We start from the raw sequence: 22,759 nt of genomic DNA on the forward strand, positions 1-22,759 counted from the left end.
ACTCATTTCCAACATTTTTCACTTGAACATTAAAATGTAATGTAAATTGGTTAAAACTTAATACCCAATCATTTTATTCGTAATATTATTCATAACACTTGGCCCAGACAACTTATATCACTTATGCCATTTTTCAAAGAGTTAAGTTCAAAATTGCAAATCACAGGCTCATAATGTTATTTTCATTTTAGCGAATTTCCTTATAGGGAAGTAGCTATTACCGTAGGTCTCATGGTAAGACTTAAGCCCAGGACCGATTTACTTTTTCATTTTGATGTCCCCAGAGGCCAAAAACACCATTCGTTCAAATTTTGATATCCTACTTAATATTATAAATGAGAAAGTTTGGATGTATGGATGTATGGATGTATGGATGTATGTTTGTGACAAGTGAACGCGAAAAATACTGGTCGGATTGGGCTGAAATTTGGCATGATGATAGCTTACATTCCCGATTAACATATAGGCATATTCTTATTTCAAAAATCCTTTCGGGCTCCGCCCCAGTGGCTCTGGAGTTTCCCATGTTAACCTTATGAGAAATGGAATTATTGAATCTTAACAGCTGTTTCAATTAAACAAGTTGGTTCTGTTCTATGATGTTCAATAGCATTAAAGTTAAAAGGATTACCAACAGGGTGCAGCACTATTATTACTTTTAGATTTATGACAACAGCTAATTTGCAACCAAAAGGTGAGTGAGCGTAGCGAACGAACTTCAACCTGGAGGCGAGTTAGCGTAGCGAACGAGCTAACCTGAAGGCAAGTGAGCGCATCGAACGAGCTCCAACCTAAAGGTGAGTGAGCGGAGCGAACGAGCTCCAACCTAAAAGTGAGTGAGCGTAGCGAACAAACTTCCAGGATTTCCAAACTAACCAGGACGTGATTGAGCCATGCGAACGAGATAATCTTGAAAATTAAGAAGTTAAACGGGGCAAAGCCCGCGGGTTACAGCTAGTATGTATATAAATATATATATATATATATATATAGAGAGACTTATATATATATATATATATACGTCCGTGAACGCGATAACTTGAGTAATTTTTGTCAGATTTTGATGAAATTTGGTTTAAAGGTGTAAAGCGGGCTAAACTTGAATGAGTTCGCGAACCAGCATGATCGGACCATGGGAACGGGGCTTTACGGGGTTTTATGGGGTAAAAATTGGTTTTTCTCACTTTTGACCCTCAAAACATAAAATTTCCCAATTTCTTTTTAGACCTTTTTAAAGAGCTTAAAAAAAAACAATTAATTTAGTATATAAAAGTATTTTTGTTCGGTTAATAGTAACGGAGAAAATTAAAAAAATTGTAACCCTATGTTATTCTTATGGAGAATATTGTCAAATGTTGTAGTTTGCTTGTTTATGGATATATTTTGTATTTTGATCAAATTTATTCATTTTGTACTAAGCTATCAATATTTTACAAAAAAAACACACTTTATTAGTTTCCTTGTAGCAGCAAACCTAGGTACTCGTTAAACCTAATGTTATTAAAATATATTTAATTGAAAATCAATTAAGACAAATAGAAATTCGCTTAGTCGGCAGGTCGGCGGGGGTATTTAAGTATACAATAAAAAACGGGACTAATGTACAAGTGTAATCTGTTTGCATTTGTAGGAGCTTACTCTAGCTAGAGTTTGACATGCTGAAGGGTGTTTGTTTAGCATGAATAATGCACCAGAGTGAACCAACAGTGAAGCAGTGCATGCCAGTGATGTTGGGTAACCTCAATATGTCCTCATGTTATTTGCTACATCAATGATGCAAATTTTCCTATATCTATAGTAATGTTATTTGCTACATCAGTTATATATTATTACTGCATCACATAGTATTGATATCATTGACACCTAAAGGAGACAATTACATCAGTTTCCACGTGATTGAAGCCAGTAGTCTTTGTTGTCAAAATTGTTATGAAATAATTTATAAACCTAATAGACAACATTCTTAAAATTTATTTCCTTGCATAGTTTAATGTAGATTAGTGTCACAATAGTTCAATATGTGCAAAAGCCACCTAAGATCAAGTTGCTGGTGTAACTGATTAACACTTTGATTATAAGATTTCACCTTTTTATGTACCGTACTAATTGACACTTCAAGTATACTAGTTGATGTTTTAGGTATTACTCGTTGACACTTCAGGAATTTCTAGTTGACACTCTGGGTATTAGCCTACAGCATTAGTAAACACTTTAGGTTTTACTGGTTGACACTTAATGTAAGTCCTATTACTATAGTAGTTGCTTCAGGTATTACTTTTGTTTTTGTCTAAATGCAATTTATATCCTATTTGTATTCATTTGTCATAGTAAACATATGCAATCAATGCCAAAAGATGTTACATATGGGCGATTATGATGTAACCGATTATTTCTTACTTCGATTAGTGTTAAAAAGTAATCAATTCTTCGAATATCATCAGTGCACACTGTTTATAGTGTTTCGATCATAACAATAAACGATAAAAAACTCAAAGCTAGAATAGACAGTTCTTTTTTAAACCTCCCTCATCGAAAACACATGCAATATTCAGTCGTATGAAGTGCATTCAAATACAAGTGTGTGTGTAAACTTTTAAAAACTTAAGCTCAATAGTGGGTCCCTTATGGCCCATCCTAGTTTATATCCTACACATAAGAGATCAAACGCTGGTTTTATGTAGCATCGTACCCTACTCTCCTCTGGGTAATGACGACCTTTAGATTTGCGATTCACTTTGCTTCTTCGTAGTTTACTAAATGCACTTTCTCCTAAGAGTAATCTTCATGAGTTGCTTTTTTAGTACAACTATATACACATTAATTAATTAGTTTCTAGAGATTTATATTAAAGAAGTAAATTTTATAACTTTCAGTTTTTAGTAAGGAAGTAGTATATGTATAAGTATAAGGTAATCCTATAATATAATTTTACATCTGTTTCCAATGAAGACTGAACTATTAGTTCAACAGCTGTTTCTTTAGGCTGGGGATGCAGCGTTGCCACTTGTCTTGCTGTGGCCTTGTGTTTATTTCCTTTATTATCAAACTTTATACTGTTCAGTACTTAAAAAAAAACGCTGACCAGCCAATAACGAAGTTCTTCATGTTATCTCCCTATCCACAACACACACTGCACTCTGCACACTCTACATTCTCATTTAGCTCAAAATGTAAAGGTGGTTAATTGGTTAAGTAACACTATTAGAGGTGAAATCTAAAGTTTCCATCTCAAGTAAATGTCCCAATGATAAAGAATAGTTTGGTCCAGTTTTTAATCATCAAAATGCTACCATAGATAAAACATACTGCTACTTAGAATCCAACTGGAGCCCTTTCGATTATTAGGTCTAAAATTTACTGCACCTATTTTACAAATAAATATCTTGAAATATTATGAATGTTCTTTGCATAAAAACTGTATTCACTGACACATGTAATGTACACATTTTGCATGTATTATAATGTGCCACATATTGGGGGGATGTGGGCTTAGCAACACACTGCTTATGAGTCTCTAGGAACTACTAAAATAGCACATTGATGACACTATCTGATATTATGGTGCCTAGGCTGTGTTGTGATGTTGACCATAACAGTGTAATATCACTATCATTAGAACCATGAGGAATTAATTATTGATCACGTAGGCATAAGTCTACTACGTACTGAAGTACTTTAGTGATGTAGTGATCAGGTGTATTAATATTCTTCTGTTTTCCAGAGTATATTACACTTAGAAATGTAATCCAAATTATCCTTCAAAATCAAATAGATAATCAAATAACTGTAACATAATACAATTATAAATTGTGTTTCCACTTTCAGTTGCAATATGACAAAACATAAGTAAATTTGAAGCTTATCATAGTAAATTTATTTCAGATATTGGTGAAGCAATTATGCCAATAAAAAAATCAATAATCAATATGATTTAGTAAATTTACATTTTCTTAGGAGAAATTACTGTTATCATTTCCTCAGAAAATGTAAATTTTGTAAATCATATAGTTGTGGTTTGATACATTATTGGTTCATTGTTACATTATAAAGGTTGTAATGAAACACTGTAATTTTATAATGCACAGTATTATTATTCAAAACTCTAATTCTGCTTTATTCCGTTATCCGGCTTGAACATCAGCTGAGCCTATTACATTGAGCTGAATCAACAACTCAGCATGTTTAATCTGTTTAATCGATGCAGTAATTTTGTTACCCAGCACCAGTATAACACAGCTGTGATTTATAATCAATCGAACTAGAGGACCAATGTTGCTCTGCAGCCTAGAAATAATCAAATTTATAATTTTTAATTGAGTAATACAGTATCTTTAACTTAACTAATTCAAACTATCGACAGCCCAAATTAAAGCCTATAGTTTACTGATTACTTTGGGTCCAAAATATATATAAAAACATAAACAATACTAGCTATTGGTTTTTCATCATAGAAAACCTTATGAAAAATAATTTTTATGTTAGTGGTTCACCTTGCGTTTGCTTGAAACTCGTCCAATTTGAATAACCAACTAATAGCTTAAGAAAGCCAGTATTTCACTGAAGGTTCTTAGACTAAAATATATAGAATTATATAATTATAACTGGTGAAATACATCTTAAATTGGAGTAGAATTTAAAAAAAAATCAAATTTATGTTTTTGGTCGAGTAATTCAGTAGATAAATATATGGCGATGCTTGATGTGAAATCTGTGCATGCATGCCTTCAATTTGAGACCTTAATCATGAAAATAGGTCGGGTAGAAGAGCCAAACGAACCCGGAAAAAAAAACCAAATTTAACTCCCATAAAAAATATACATGGGGAGCAAATTTTTTTTACCCATAAGTCGAGTGGACTGTAGATTAATATATGTCGATGCTTGATGTGAAATCTGTGCGTGCAAACCTTCAATTTGAGTCCTCAATTAAGAAAACCGGTCGGGTAAAATAGCCAAACGAAATTGGAAAAGAAAACCAAATTTTTGTTGTTTATAAGATTTTCATTATTCATTTGGCAAAATAATGAATAAGGATTCTGCGTTCAAATATATTTTTTGTAACGGTTCGAGTTTATGTGATTTAAGAATGAAAGACTATTGCAGACGCTTTGTTTTTTAGGTTGGAAAATGTTTGCCATAAACTCTTAAATAACAAGGAATTGTATTTGTATTCTTTTTCTAAACCAGCTACCCTGAAGTTTTTTCCAAGATTTTTTTTATAAAATTCATATGGTGTGCAATTATTACTATAGTTTTTTTTCAATATTGAAAATGGTGGAATCATTTTTTTGGGTGTTTAATTTTATACAGTAGTTGGATAAAAAATAATGAAGCAAAATTGAATGAAATAAAAAATACATTTCTAATCCAAGAAGTAACAGTTTGAAAATAAATATATTTGTAAGTGTTTTTATTAATAAATACTCTAAGTTAAATGAATTGTAATCGCAAGCTTTTGGAAAGTATTTAAAAAATCTGCCCAAGATAGAGCTTAAATATTGGGTAAATAAGAAGAGTTGTAGGGAACAGATTGTTGCCTTCTCCGCAGTCAGGGCTACATTTGTCTTTGAAACTTATACAAATTCCACCTTGAGTGGGATCTAAAGATTTACACGGGTGTGAAACAAAACTTTAAAATTGCATGTAAATTTTATATTATATTTTGATGAATGTTCATAAACTAACGGTACAACCTTTACCACAAGTATTGTGTTTGAAATTTATGATTTCCCTTTTAAAATGTTTCATTGCTAGTGAAGACAGGAAAAAATGTTAGTTAAGTTTTATTAATGCACTTTAATAGTTCTACTACCTATTTGGCACCTTAGGGGAGCGAGCTGGCGTAGTGGTTAGAGCGCGGGACTTCAGTCCCTGAGGTCCCGGGTTCGATCCCCGCCAAGTCACCAATGAATTTTATCTAAGTGATAATGCCGACACCCCTAGTAGCCGAGGCGCTGTGGGGGTTTGAGCATGCATAAAAGTGTAACGAAATTTGACTTGTGATTGTTGCTATGGGTACCTAGTAGATGAAGAAAATCGATGTTGTCGCATTTCTAGGTGGTTAATAACATGGGGGGGAGGGGGTGAAGTTGGGGGGCCGCCGCGCACAAAATAGCTTCTATCTCAAGAACCAAAAGTCATATGAATACGTTAGACATGTCAAACTGTGCAGAAAAATGCATTCTACAAAGAGATTATGTAGTAGTTTCACGGAAATTGACAAGAAGTTACTAAAAATTATATTTTTTTAATTTACGATAAGTATAATCAGGAGTATAATGGTTTTTGTTGTTGTTTAGAACCACTAATTTTTTAATTGACATCTTTTGAGAGTAGTACACAATAGGTAAATTTTACTTCTGTATAATGAAGCTATTGCGGTACATAACTTAACAGCTATACAATCCTCAGATCCAATAAATATAACACAAAGGCGCAAAACGCGTCGCGGTCATTGTTCCTGCTGCCGTAACTATTAATGGCGAGTACAGTTCAAGTTGAGACTTATATTATACTTTTAGAAAGATTGAGATTATGAGGATTCATTTTCATATATATATAAAATAGTATTGAGCGACTATTATGTAGCGAGAAATATAGTTTGTAAAAGAAGAGAGTTCAAAATACATTTTGGTGGTTGAACGTTTCCATCACCTGACCAGGCTGCACAACTGGCACAACAGCTGTTTCGGCGATCGCGTAAGGGTAGTGTAAACGATACGAGTAGAAAATGTTAAATACAAGCCTTGGCGAGTGCCTTAAAAATTTCTACAAGTGTCGTTAACACTATTTACGCGAGTTGTGTGCACAATTAACCTGTGACAGTATTTTAATTGCCAAAAAGCACTACTCAAAACTTAAAAAGAGAGGTAATTTTTTCTTTACCCCTCATTGTCTCTGACAGTAATGCAACGAATCATCGCACCAATCGTTAACAATTAAATTGGACTGGACAACTGATTAGTTGAAGTCCGAAGCATTACAATTTTACTTCTTCTCTCTCAATCCTTGGCCCTATCTGGGTACCAGTGGTGGTTATATTTTGGCCCTTTAGTAGTGGTACCATATAATTCACCAGAGAACAGTTACATGCCCATATAAGTAGATATCTATTATATATTATGTTTCAGTGATAAATGTAGAATATAATAATATGCTTTTAGGCGTAGTAGCAAGAGGTTTGCAAATTTTTGGATTATGCAAATTAGAAATGTCTAAATCAACCCGCAAAAATCATAAAAATAATGTTTTTATCCATATTATCCAAATGTTAAGGTTGTGTAAAATATGATTCCTTACGTAGAAATGTCTTTTTTTTGGAATACGCATAAAAATAAAATTTAAAAAAAAACTACAATACTATTTTAATTACCAAATTTTGTTTCATTGTTGTATGAGAAATAAATTTATTGCATCAACAGTAAATAAATATTATACTGCTGTAACAATTCAGTATTTTCACAAAAATTTTCAATAGAATAATTTAATTTTTACCATATGTTTTTATTTTTATCAATATGTCAATCCATCCCCCTTTATCAAACCTTGTATAATATATGGCCAAACAGACCATTAGACCAATAGGTTATTGATTCAATACAATATAATATAGAACATTTTCAAATAACCTTATTTCATGTAAATATATAACTACATATCTGCACACACATATATATACATACCTACAGATATATATACATATATATACATACCTACATATCTACATATATATACATACCTACATATCTACATATATATACATACCTACATATCTACATATATATACATAGTTCTGTAGCCTATAACTTTTTGTAACAAAATTGCTTCAAATTCAATATAATTTTACTTCAATAACTTTTCAAAATTCAAATTTAGCTCTATAGCAAATGAAAATTGTTATAATATATGTGTGAACAGTTGCCTACATTTTCCGTGATAAAGTCAGCATTGACATATGTGAACGCAACAATGCATCAAACCTTCCTCACTTCTAAGAGTGCTGAGCTAGTATGAAGATATAAACTGTAAACTGCATATTTTAATATAAAATTTTTTAAAAAAGTGCATATATTTGGAATAAATTAGTGAAATTTTATTAAAGAAGATCCGTCCTTGTTACAAACATTAATAACTACAATACATCAAGAAATTTAACTGTGAAGAAGACATCAATTTTGGTGAGATCACTCCAGTAGACATTTTCTTTCCTTGGATAGAAGCCATTAGAATATTTTTAAGCCAAACTTTTGAACTTTTGTACCAGAACTTTAAAGTCAAGAAACTAATAGAAGCTTATTCAGAACATTAATTAATTCAACCTATCAGAAAATAATTCGAACATAATTTATATTTTAAAACAATATTTAATTAGGCTATATACTGTATAATCACAAGATTAAATTCAAACGCTGCTCGATCACCCCACCTGAGATAAAGATCCATGCAATAAACCCCTCAACCTAAATTAGGACTATTGTAATAGGCCTAGCCTAAAGCTTAAATTAGTAAATTCATTTGCCACCCTTTGTAAACTTTTATTGTGAACCCTTAGTTTCTTTTCTTTTACCATCAATTTTGTATTGTAATGAAATAAATTTAAGTTTAGATACTGTACATGGAGTTTCCATTGTATTCCTAGCTTACAATGGTTACACTGCATAATTTAAGAGTAAAAGCTCTTTCTAAAAATATATAGTTAAATGTAGTTGAAATCGAAATTTCCTGAGTAATTTACGTCAGAATGTGAAATGTTAACATTTTTTACGAAAACATAATTTTTATGACCTTTTCAAAACTACATAAAATTGTTATATCCAACCTCAGATTCGGAGATATATAAATTGTAGGGAATTTATTGCAGTTTCAGATGGCGATGGAAACGATCCACCACCAAAATATATTTTGAACTCTCTTCTTTTACAAACTATATTTCTCGCTACATAATAGTAGCTCAATACCATTATATATATATATATATATGAAAATGAATCCTCAGAATCTCCACCTTTCTAAAAGTATAATATAAGTCTCAGCTTGAACTGTACTCGCCATTAATAGTTACGGTAGCAGGAACAATGACCGCGACGCGTTTTGCGCCTTGTTTGTGTTATATTTATTGGATCTGAGGACTGTATAGCTGTTAAGTTATGTACCGCAATAGTTTCATTATACAGAAATACTATTTACCTATTGTTTACTACTCTCAAAAGTTGTCAATTAAAACATTAGTGGTTCTAAACAACAACAAAAACCATTATACTCCTGATTATACTTATCGTAAATTTAAAAATATAATTTTTAGTAACTTCTTGTCAATTTCCGTGAAACTACTACATAATCTCTTTGTTGAATGCATTTTTGTGCACAGTTTGACATGTCTAACGTATTCATATGACTTTTGGTTCTTGAGATATAAGCTATTTTGTGCGCGGCGGCCCCCCGGGCGGCCCCCCAACTTCTCCCCCTCCTCCCCATGTTATTAACCACCTAGAAATGCGACAACATCGATTTTCTTCATCTAATAGGTACCCATAGCAACAATCAAAAGTCAAATTTCGTTACACTTTTATGCATGCTCAACCCCCCTCAGCGCCTGGACTATAGGTCTAGCCTGAAGTAATGTAAAAGGCAAAAAAAAAAAATTGGCACCTTAGGGAATTTTTTCAGGTCCTTAATTTTAATTACAAGGAGTGAAGGCAAGTTGTAGAGAACACTGAACAAATCTTATTGAAAGCAATGCTCTAATTTTAAACACACACAAAAATAGACGGACACAAATAGACTTCTTTTAGCCTCTTGTTGTGTAAACATTTTCAAGCCATGTAAATAAAATAACTTTTATTCTATTTTTATTAATCACTAGTTTCCTAAAGTAAAGTTCAGTTACGATTGTATAATATAACTTACTAACGCCACTTGTTGTGTCTAACTTAATAATATAGCTTAATTATGTAGAGTTTATTAGATTGGGAATTTTATTGTTCAGTAAAATATTTCTGGGAGATTATATTCAATTAAACCCTACTATTGTGCTTGAACAATTATAATGTAGCCTGTGTAAGCCACTCATTGAATGTAAAATTAATAACCAAATTAATTTATGTCATTGCCCTACTAACAATAGACTCTTTAGAAACTAATTAATGATAAAAGCATTGTGAATAAAAGGATGACTAGTGGAAAGTTTACTCAGGCAAATGCCGTAGATCTCTAAAGAACATTTCAATGTTTGTAAAGTTTTAATTAATTGATGCTAAAATAATATAAGTGTCTCTTGGGAATAATTATCATAAAAGTTTTCATCTTAACTCTATTTCTATCGCAGGACTTTATTTTAAGTGATTAAATTTGTTTTACTGTAAAGTCAAGTACTTGTTTTATCCTTGCTCTGGAGGTTGGAATAAGTAAGAGAGAAAGCACTATTGTACATATTTTATTCTCCTAAAATGTACAGTAGAAACATCTACAACACAACTAATTGATTACATAAGATGCACCAATTAGAAGCATAAAATTATATTTGTTTATTCTGTACATTCAGAATAAAATCAAATTTGAACCTAATATTTCTTTTTTTACACATTCACTGTTGGTCTTAGAAATCAAGCTTGATTTTACTCATTGTTCAATTATCTCTGTTAAAGTTAATCAATTGTTTAGTAAAATCAAATTGATACAAAAAAATTAATATTTTATGGGACAAAATTAAAGCTATTTGTGTAAATGTAAGTGTATGTAAATGCAAGCATTGTGGTTTTTGCTTTTGTAGCTATGGAGAACCAGCAATATTTGCCTTCAAAAAGCTTTAACTCAAAAGCACCATGCTTAGCCTGAGGGGTTTTTAGGACATGAATAGGTTTGTGTGTTTAGGTTTGTGATAATCCTTTGTAAAATCTCATTACCTCCACCACATTTCATTGATGTGTTGTAAATTCATCCAGGCTTTATTAAATAATGTTTAAGAGTTATTTTAATTTTAAAGTAAACCTGAATAATCTACTGTTTTGTATTTTAGTAGCCAATTTTTAACTACTCTAGTTCTAGTATATTGATATTCCACAAAAACCAATTTTGGGCCAAGAAAGCTTGATGGATAGTTTGCATGCGGCTGGGGAAGGTTCCAGCTGACATTTGAATATTTTATGATAAAACCAGCAGAATAGACGAGGTTCACATGCAAGGCATTCACTCTTTTTGCAAATATTCCAAAGACAATAATTAAATTTGAGCCTTAACCATATTTTTTGTAAATTGATGTTTAAGGTAGTAATAATTTTTTGTGAAATAGTTTGTAATGTATATATTTATAGTATAAGTAAATTAATAGAGCAAATGTACACATTTTAAAAGTCTACTGAGTATGCTTAAACTCACATTGGTAAAATCTGTTTAAGATTATAATTTCTGACGAGGGAATAATTCCTTCTTCATTGCAATGTTGTGAAAACAAATTAATTTATGTTTCAACAGTGGCTTTTAATTGTTTATTTAGTTGTAAAAATTATTTATATTTTCTTGCACGTTTAGGGCTACTAATAATATAATAAAAATGAAAAACATAGTCAACAAAATACCCTTTTTTAATAATTATTTATATTTTGACGACATGTTTTGGAAATTAAGTCCATTATTTTAAACCATAATATTATGCATTATCATTACAAATTATTTATAAATACCCTATTTAAAATTTATAAACTCAACTAGTAGCTTACCTCACCTTTGCCTTTCGTAGCTTAGGTTTGCTTTATGATAGGGTCCATAAATACAAAATAAATTACTTATTTTAAATTTATTTAAGAAGATTATATTATCACACATGTAACTTATGATTGTTTCTATAATAAATTGTATCTCCAAAAAATAAATAAACATTCTTTCTTTTATAAAATAATCTAATTGCATGACTGTGAGTCAGTTAGACATAAAATCAAAGGAAACCAAAGCCAAAGTAAACACCATACAGTAGTTTATTTTCTCTTGCGATTGAGACCTATCAGTATACTTCCTAATGCTCCTACGATTCATATTGTTAAAGATCTTGGGTAAAGCCCTAAGTCAAGATATACAAATGGTAAATATCTAAAACCTTGTTTGTACAGTTGTTAGATATTTTTTCAAACTTAGTCTGTCCAGTTGAATTTTGTGTAGTAAAAAAAAAACAGACAGTCACCTCATTATTTTTCTAATTTTATCTATTTATTTTAGTATTTATCTTCGTTACTAAATAACAACGTACTTTGTTAAATTGTCACACATATCCTTTTTTTTTAAGTAGAAACCTGTTTACAAAAAGCTGGAACGGAATACTGATGAACATTTCATTGAAAGAAAAAACAAGTGTAATTGAATGCTGTTTCATTACTCATGACAAGTGGCTCTGGGTAATTAAGTTTACAAGATGTCTGGGCTAAAACTGTTGTGGATAAGGGGCTTGTGCGCTTTATGTTAGTTACTTCATTAACTAACTCTACAATGTTTCAAAGTTTCAGTTAACACAGACTGAATTAATTCTGTACTCAGTTGTCCTTATGTGCAATTTTAATTGTGCTTCAGTAAAGTGTATTACTGATGAGAGCCAATGTATTGTAAAACATATTAATTTAATTTCAATTTATTAATAAGTTATTTTAAAAAGTGTGCAAATATTTTGTTAGGTATTTTCATCTTGATACCACCAAGATCCAAAATCTCTGGTTTTATCTTCTGGTTGATCTCTCCATGCTTTTCTTATGCTTTACATTGTCATTTTAAATGATAAAGTGGCCTAATATTTCTACTCTACCATTGTCACAAAAGTTCTCTATTTTCAGGTATCATCTTCCTGCTCTCCTTTCAATTTCATCTTCAATATATCCTTCATATTTCATTATCAAAAGTTACTATGTAACTTCTGCAAGTCTTTGTTAAGTTTAAATTTTTCGAAGGTTTTAGAAACTGTACCCAGCTATCCTTGATCATTGGGGATTTAAAAATTGTCCTGGTTGAAGAACTAACTGATGTTAGTTTTTAACAGAACAATCACATAAACCAAACACTCATCTTCGTCATCAGATACACACCCTGATGTCTCGGTGTTGTTTAAATCTAATCTACTCTACTAAAATACAATTCTCTCATGCAACCCGTACCATCTTACCTGTTTTGTATATTCATCTCCCTCTGTCTGTTGCAGGAAGAAGATCGAGTCGATTGGCAGGATGACGCAGATGACGCAGGAAGAGATTGTCAGCAACACCAAGACGGTGGTGCAAGGGCTGGAGGCGCTCAAGAATGAGCACAACTCCATACTGGGGGGGCTGACGGCGGCGAGTGTGGAACTGACGGTGAGCGCAGTGGAGCGCGCCCAGGCCGCCGTGCAGAGCGCAGAGGCTACTGTGATCCAGGAGAAGCAGGGCATCGTGCAGAAGTCTCTGGACATGATAGAGCTTGGACTAGGAGAGGCTCAGGTAAATGAACTTTATATGTTGTTGGTAGAGTAGACTTTGGATACTGAAGTAGGTATCTTCAGTTGACACATGAAAATCTTAACACTTTTCATGGTACAACAAACTTGGTAATGTTACACTAATCCAGCACTTGATAGTTCTAGTCTTAAAAATCCGTCACTTGACAATACAACACACAGTTTAATCCAACACTTAAAAAGTCTGATACTCTATAGTAAGACACAGTTGGGTCAACCACTTGATGGTATGACAAAGCTCGGTAATCCAGTACCTAATTGTAGAACAACACTTAATAGTTTGAACACCTGATAGCATCACCTCCTGCACAAACAAAATATTATTCAGTTATTTTCATGTACTCTTAACTATTTTAAAGATGTTTGTGCAAGCGCAGATGCTAATTTTTGCCAATAATTAAATCAATATAATTCTTCCATCTTAAAAGTTTTTCACATTCGCAGGCATCTCAAAAAATTTCACCAAAAATGCTGCAGTCAATATTGCATTTTAGCTGTGTAGTTAGGGATGGCATGAATATGAAGCAGTAAACAATTTCCATTAACAGCAAGATGGAAGATAAATTGAAAGCTTCATCGACTGTCGCGTGCATATCAGTTTCAACTGCTTCATCATTGATGACGTCTACCATATTGTCTCTTACTTTTATTTTTTTTTCCAACCGACTTTCCGCAGGCTTCAACTTTACGATTTAAAAATATCTTTTCAGTAACTGGGTGTTGTGGGTATTAGGAGATTTAAATATTTTTCTAAAAAATAAGGGTTTTTGGTGTTCTGAAAGACGATTAAGACAGCTAATAGCTATCACAATTTTCAATTTTGATATTCTTACTCTATTGTACTGTATTATGTATTCCTATCAATTTTGATCGTACACTAGTATTTTTGTTAAATATATTGGTTTTTTGAAAGTCTAAATCGCGAAGTGGAGTGACCAACACGGAAGTATCAGTCCTTATAACATCTGCATATTAGACCCAGCTAAATTTATTGTTTCTACCTGTGTAAGTCTGCTGTGTAAGAGTGTTATTCATTGAGTAATAAATTATTCTCTTACAGAAGTTTTGTATTATATGATCATGTTGATGATGGCGTTCAGTTAGGTTGTGATAAATTTATTCCCAAACCAATCTTTTGTACTTATTGACTTTAAGGGTAGAAAACTGTATGCCATTGTTATACCAAATTTTAACAGTGTCTTCTTAAAAATCTTAGCTCCTAGCCCCTCCGCTTTTGGTCAGAATGGCCTATTGGGTCTGATGATGATTGGAATGTACATTCAAAACCGATTACCACTATCATCTTTCTTATGCAATTACCGTCTTGTTAAAAAATTGTGTAAATATAAGTATTAAGTGTTATTAGACATATTTTCATTTATTTTCCGTACTACTTTATCTCCGTTGCACCACTCTGACCATTGCGATCTTTTGCTTAATTAGCCAAGTCCTTTTCTAAGTCTCTCTTAAACCTATTCAATTACAGGACCATTAAATCCTAGGTACTGTATCAATAATTTAGGTTAGCTTTCGTCAAGCTGAGGTCAATTTAAGCTGGTTTTGATAAATTTACTGACATGACATGTCTGTGAGGATCAATAGCTGACAGTGAGTCATCCTGTGGCTAAATATACAGACTACCATCATGACCTTGACCTTGACTGTGTCCCTGCATTGATCTGTATCTTGCTTGTGGTCTTACTTTACTGAGGTTGACAATGGGAGAATAAATTTGGACTTTAAAAATGAAATTTGATAACAGATAAAGTATTTTAACATTTGTAAAGACTTCTATGTTTTGGACTGTGTCCTGTATTGATCAGTCTGTTGATTGATATTTTTCCTGAGGTTTATAATAAATTGGAAGATGAGTTTTAAAATTCCTTCATGAAACTTGTGATATCAAAATTAAATATTATCTACTTTGCTTACGTAAAACCTGTAAAACTTTATGATGTCAAAGAATGTTTAAATCCTTATGCTGCATATGTTTCCCATTTGTGTACATCGTTTTTGCAAGTATTTGTATAAATTGATGTTGATCTATGTGCTTGTTGTCTAAAATCTGCTAATGATGTGCTATTTTCGGTAAAAAAGTGTTCAGGGTACGAATTTAGGCTAACATTTTCTTGTTATTATTTAGCTCAATGGTCTATTGTTGATTGAATACATAAGCATTTCTTATCTGAATAACCGATATATTGACTCCTTGCACCTTTACACTTGCAGCCTGATCATTTGTCTTGTGTTAAAGAGCCATTGTGGCCTCCAGAACATCTCACGTAGCCATTTGTCTCTGACTAATGTAGTTCTGTATCAAATGGTCATCAATCTATTCTTCCTTCTTGGTAAAAGTTCACTGTGAACTAGGCTTTAGTGTGAGGAACAAATTTAGGGAAAATATAACTTTTACAACACCTCTTTCCATTAAAAATTACATGCTCAGTTTTTTTATCTGTACATGTAGCAGTTCTGAGAGACTTTTTGGGGATATTGGGGTAAGAATATATATCTTACTAGCTGGCCCGACAGACGTCGTCCTGTCCTAATGTGGTTTTATGTAGTAAAAATAATATAAGTGTTTTTTACTAAGTGATGTGTTTATTTATTCTGTGGATTAAATAAGGCTAAATGAACGAATACATAAATAAAACTAACTAACTTTCATGACCCAATTCAAAACTTTGTATTGTGTTATAAAAGTGAAACATCGTTATACCTAAAAGTTGAAACCACCTCATATCTGAGGTGATGGAAGTTTGGTCGGTTTACAAGAGGCATTGGCTGGGCCAGGTGTTTTACAGCACTAGGGTTGACAGATGTGTAGGGAAGCACTAGTAGTGAGGGTTTAGTCTTAGCCACTTTACTATCAGAGTGTTCACTTTTACTTGGGATTCTGTATGGAATTCTAAACAAATATTCAATACGCTGACTAATTGGTTTTGTTTGTTGTTGTAGTTATCATTGGTTAAGGTTACATCAATTTAGTAGTTGAGTTGTTGTAGCGATTGCCTGTGTTGTTCAGAAGGTTGTAGGTACAATCCTGAGAAAAGACAACAGATTTTTTAACTGAGAATCTTGGGAGCAAAGACTGTTTGTGTTCTGCAATTGTTTGACAGCAAATTTTGAAAGTTATGTTATCCATTCAAAATTCATGGACATATACTAATTTCACATTCTGTAACTATTTGAGTTTCTTTTAGCAGTTTAGGCAGTTCAAATTTACAATAAATAAAACCGACTTTGACACTACATAGTTTATACTACAGTATTAAGTAAGTTTGAGATTTTTCTATGTTATATTTAGTCCCCATGTAGCATTAACTGAAGGGGAAACAAAGGGTTCATCCATCCAAACATTATTCCCAATAAAATTTGAAAGCTGCATGCCCCTTTCTTGTAACAATTACTATTTTACCGGAAAGGTAATATAATTTTAATTGGCTTCTTAAACAATAATGAGAAGTATAAAGGTTGCTTCCAAATCGTGAGAGTTGAACTGATGAAAAGTTAAAAAGCTGATTGTATGGGTTTAGTGGAGGTTGGTGAGCAATTAGGGTTTGCGCCTCGTTGTTAATCAACTGTTGAACCGAAACCTCTCACCACCAACTGTATCTTATTAGTAGACTGTGAGTAATGGAACCAATCGCTGCACTTGTCATTAGTTAACTTTGAAAAGACAATATCTACAGTATTTGTTTAGGATTTAGAATCTTGGAAAATGTTAACTACAAAATTATATGAAATGTTCTTGTGTTCAACACTCACTTTGTATTCTAAGATTTGGAAAGTTTCAAATTGATGTTAGTGTACATAATTTACTTTTTTAGTGGTTGATAATTTTGTTTGAAATATATATTTTGTTACTTCATACAAATATTTTAAAGTTTGACATATATATAGCAATTTATGATTCAGCTAATGATAGCCTTTTTACAAAGAAATTAAATTAAATTATGGCTTTTACTGTGGGAGTTCTTCAATGCGGAGACAAATCCCCTTACCTGATAGACCTATCATTATATAGGGACTACAGAAACAGTTTGGTTATGAACCTGTAAGACTCTGTTATCACCAAGCTTTTTCCAGGGTAGTGCCTGCCAATAGAGTTATTTTCCAAATATTCTTCAGTTTAAAATATAAAAGCTTGATGGTCAAATTATACTTAACTCAAACCTTAAGTCATTCAAATCGTGCCAGAACTGTTTGGAATGTCCAAATAACTTGTTATTTTATTTTTAGTATCTTTCTTCATCCACACAAAGTAAAATAATCATACTATTGTTTTTTTCTGTAGTATGTATTTATCCATTTAAAATATGTGTTCAGCCAAATGACACTATTCCATAATAACAAAGGTTGTAGGGATTGTTCAGGTTTTCCCTAAACTAAAGTACTGGTATAGTTCTTGAAGACTGGTGTTTGCTCTAATAATTATATGGCTTATGTCAGGAATGTTGATTGGATGCTTAAGACGATGTAACTGGAATAAAGCAGAGTTTGTGTAATTTAATAACAAACTTTGCGTCAAATTTGTTAATAAACATCTAAATTGGCAAGTTGTGAGGAGTTAATAATAATTATAATTAAAATTTTAGCCAAGGTTTTAAGATTCAGCAAATATGACGTTGTAAAATGTTTGGGTTAACAGCTCTACTGAGATTGGTTTTGTTACTTTTCAAACTCTATTGAACAAAATATTGAAGATAAAATTAATGCTGTTTCTGTTAATGAGGTTGCCATTAAATAATAACTGCGGGTTTAACACTCAAGGATTGCACCATAAAACAATTATTTTAAATTTTTAAATTTAAATAATCTTGAAAACAGATTGAAAACTTACCTGGGGGATTTAAGTAATCGCTTTCTAAAAAGGTTTTGGTCCCAAGCGCTTGGCTTTAAAGCTTTTCAATTTTATGGATTTCATTTTGAATATTCGGTGGAAAAACCTTCTCTCTATAACGTTTACCATTTTTTATGATTCTTGTTTTCTTTTCAGTTAGCCTACCGGTATACAATATTGTATGCAATATGTTTGATAATTTAAATTTACAAATAATATTGTACAATAGCCTACATAATATATACTCTCAGTACTAGTCTTAAAATTTAAAGAAAGTTGTCAATTTAATAATGTATTATAATCAATAACATACAAAATTATTTGTCTTTAGATAGTTACAAGGAGATTTGTGGATTAGATATTTTAGGACATTCAAGTGATTAAGTACTCCTATAGTATATCTTTTGCATTTTCTATGTTACATAAGTTTACTTTTACATTTTAGGATTGTAAAAAAATTATTTTGCTTGATGGAGGTATGGATATGCTCAAGTTTTCATCAGTATGTAAGTTTCTTCCTTTTAATAAACCCTAACTACATTTACTCGCAACACTGCATCTATTGAATTGATTTGTTACCAACAGTACATATAACTTCCATATCAAAGTGGAGTCAAATCAAATCACTTTATATAAAATTAAACTCGCAGCATAGTTGATGACATTGTCTGGAAACACATAACTACCAATGGTACTGTTTATTATTACTAGGCAATGTTAAAACATATATACATACGTATACTACTTAAATAGTATCAAAAATTACCATTAATCAGTTCCTCTACAGAAATAGGAAAGGTGTATGAATTTTTTGTGTCTATTAAACCTAGTGGTAGTGATTTAACGGCAAAAAGACCCGTTTTTATTAACTTTTATAGACTTTGTTGTAGATAAATCAGATAAATAGGTCAGATAAATAAATTATAAACATAATTTAAATAAATTTATTGGATACACCAAGTGGTTTATGTATACAATTTATATACATTGCTAAGAACTTGAAATGTATTTTTTTATAATTATGATTTCACAATACCAGATAATAATTTAATATTTTTTTCATCTCATAAAAAGACTGTCAAAAACTTAAGATTCTTTCCTTCAGAAAAAAAATTGCACATGGATTTATACAGTAAATAATATATATTCTAAACTACAGTATCACACAGATTATAATTAAATTACATTATCATCTTCTTAGGCAATCATTCAATGTTTTTTTTCAATTCAATTATTGTTGTCTAGTAGGCCTTTACATAAAAAAATTCCCTTTCCATGTTGGCAACTCGGATGAAAAAAGAGACAAACAGTCAAAATTCAAATAAGCCATCAAGGGAAATCAAGAAGATAATGAGCAAAGCCTTCATTTGTGCATGTGATGTTCCTTCCTTAATATTATTGTCCTTAGGGACTGTCATAAAGTTTTGACATAAACAACAACAAACTACTTTATGCAATACTGAACTCTCAAGTGTTACTCTTGCCTGAGTTTCAAATGTCCTATTAGACATCAAACAGTCAACTGAAGACAGATTCTTTGTGAAATGTTTTGTCTAGACATTACCTTTGGGTATCATTTTTATTCTTTTCTGTTTTAGTAAGGTGATACATTTATGGGTCAGAAGGTACTAGTACTATTCATAAAAAAGGCAGAAAACTAAGTTTACAGTTATTTCACCAAAAATGTACCAGTTTTTTTTTTTTATGAGGAAAAATTATTTGTATTTTTGTATAGGGTTTTTTATTGTAGTCTGAATTAGGGGCTATGGCCCCTACAGGCCACTAGTATAAATATAAATTCTCAAATACCTAAAGTATATATATTTTTTATCTATGGTAAAAAAGTTGATATGAATTTATTGAATTTTCTAGTAGTAGTGTTAATATACAGGGTGACAAAGAAGTCTGGAAACGGCTTAATAACTTTTTTAACGAAATCCGTTAGAAAACTCAAACCTTTCACATAAACTTACATGTATAAAAACTACTTTTTCCGAGCATTTTCATTTTTTACCTCTACCAGGGGACGACCCATGAGGATATATATATTTTTTATCTATGGTAAAAAAGTTGATATGAATTTATTGAATTTTCTAGTAGTAGTGTTAATATACAGGGTGACAAAGAAGTCTGGAAACGGCTTAATAACTTTTTTAACGAAATCCGTTAGAAAACTCAAACCTTTCACATAAACTTACATGTATAAAAACTACTTTTTCCGAGCATTTTCATTTTTTACGGGTAGATACATAATCTTTAATGTAAGCATAAGTTAATATGCACATAATTTTAAAGGGTTAGTCAAGTGGAGTTCATTGCCGGGACACGCACCTCAAAAGGTTCATCCATTACAAAATGGTGGCTGTTCAAAGTTCTTGTAAATTATACCTGCACAGGCCTTAGTATTGGTAAACACTCGTATTAAACATTAGCTTGAGAGCTGAAATTGTATTTTTAAGTCAACTAGCTTATAGACTAAGTTTATTCAATCTTCAAAACAAATTTAACCGGGTTTCAGATTTCCCTGCTAATGTCGACTATCAGTATTTACCATTACTAAGGCCTGTGCAGGTATATTCCGCAAGAACTTTGGATTGCCGCCATTTTGTAACGGATTAACCTTTTTTGACGCGGTTTCCGGCAATGAACTCCACTTGACCAGACCTTTAAAATGATGTGCATGTCAACCTATGCTTACATTAACGATTATGTACCTATTCCTCATGGGCCATCCCCTGGTGAAGGTACAAAAGTGGTAATTGTTGCAAAAAGTAGTTTTCATACTTATAAGTTGATGTGAAAGGTTTGAATTTTCTAACGAATTTAGTTAAAAAGATATCAAGCCGTTTCCAGACTTTTTTGTCACCCTGTATATTTAGTTAACAAAGAACTATTGAATATTATTCCTCGAAGGTGAAAATAAAGTTTGTTTCTAAGAACTTGTTTTAACATTCCCAAGTGTAGTGGAAACTTTTCTTTCAACGTAAACTTCTAATGTTGACTATTGTGCCTTGTAAAAAGCGTTTCTCCCTTAAAGCCACTTAGTGAAAATCAATAATGTGGAAAGAACGTCTTTCCTTTTCTTTATCTTGTTTTTAGCTTCAAATTAACCTTATTTTGGATTTAATTGCATTAGCTATGTATAGTTAAAATATCCTAGTGCTATGTTCAACCCAGTTTTTTTATTCCCATCTAAAAGTACAACTGATTCGTGATTAATAAGCATTGTTTGGGTTAAATTCACCATCAGAGGGTACAACAAGGTTAGTTTGATCATTCAAAATTACAAGCAGCATCAATTTGGTGCTGTATTTTGAACTCCAAACTTACAATGAAAACTTTTTACTATAAGTAAACATATGTTTTCAACTGTGAATCATATTCAAAGTATTGCTACTCAATTTTTTTTACAGATTTGTGATAGACAAAATATTGAATTTCCACAGCTAATATCTACCAAATAGTCAATCTGAAAAATCATAACAAAGAATAAATACGTTTTTAAATTGCATTTACTAGATAAATAAAATTAAGGGATTTCAACCAAAATTCTTAAGTCAACAAGACGAATACCATGAATGAAAAATCCCCATTGTCCATTAATAACATTAAAGTTGGATAAGACTTTGTTTTGTCATACAACAATCAACCCTAATGCCTGAGAAAAACTGTACTTACTTACCTTACATATTAATTTTGAATGTCATTGACAGCAGTACACTCAATCATTGGCTCATTTCAACAACTTGATATTAATTCTCAAGCAGGCTATTACTATTACACTATGACATGAGAATGGCTAGTTTTATCCATAGTCAGAGGTAGTATCCAGTTGTGTACAGGTAGTACACAGTTGACTGGCATTTAAAATGCATTGCTTATGGACAGACTGTATTGACTGTTCCAACTAATGGTTGACCAACACCCTTCCTGTCCGCAGTAGTGTTGCTTCCGGCATGAAAACCCTGTCATGCTAATGACATGGTGAAACATTTTCACACTTTTGCTTTAGAGGTTTTAGGGATTATCAATAGTAGTTTTTGTAGCTTTGAGTACTTCATTTTCAAATTTGAGTTTTATGCATCTTCACCACAAGTGTACTAAAATAATGCTGTGATAAAATTTTGTAGGATATTTCAATTAATTAAATGTCTTCGTATCATTTACATTTTAAATCAATTGTGTTAAGTCTTATTTAATACCATTCAAAATCAGCTTTTAACTAATCCTGTAGGGAAATATTATTTTCAAAGTTAATTTTACTCAGAGAGTCAAATAAGATATGTTATGAAGCACACTTTTTAACTGTTTCCCTTGTATAGGTGAAATCTTTTATGTGACTTAAGGGGGTTCTAACCAGTCAATTCAAGATGACCGCTAAACATGCTAATGTTCCTGAAAATGCCTCTACGGTACAAGCTCTCAACATTATAAAATTAATTTTTTCCAATG

The 22,759-nt window shown here is 31.7% G+C and overlaps 1 protein-coding gene across 8 annotated transcripts in view; it reads left to right on the forward strand.

The window, feature by feature from the left end:
- Positions 1–22,759, forward strand: part of LOC128985410 (kinesin light chain-like) — a 145,973-nt gene that overhangs the window by 76,623 nt on the left and 46,591 nt on the right. For all 8 annotated transcript variants that reach the window (XM_054404871.1, XM_054404881.1, XM_054404879.1 and 5 more), the window contains one exon: positions 13,174–13,447. In XM_054404871.1, the coding sequence (XP_054260846.1) occupies positions 13,174–13,447 (274 nt within the window). The remainder of the gene's footprint in view (positions 1–13,173; positions 13,448–22,759) is intronic.

Source organism: Macrosteles quadrilineatus, unplaced genomic scaffold (genome assembly GCF_028750875.1).
Source record: "Macrosteles quadrilineatus isolate MER2022 unplaced genomic scaffold, UCM_ALF_1.0 Scaffold_2__2_contigs__length_208266976, whole genome shotgun sequence".
Classification (NCBI taxonomy): Eukaryota; Metazoa; Arthropoda; class Insecta; order Hemiptera; family Cicadellidae; genus Macrosteles; species Macrosteles quadrilineatus.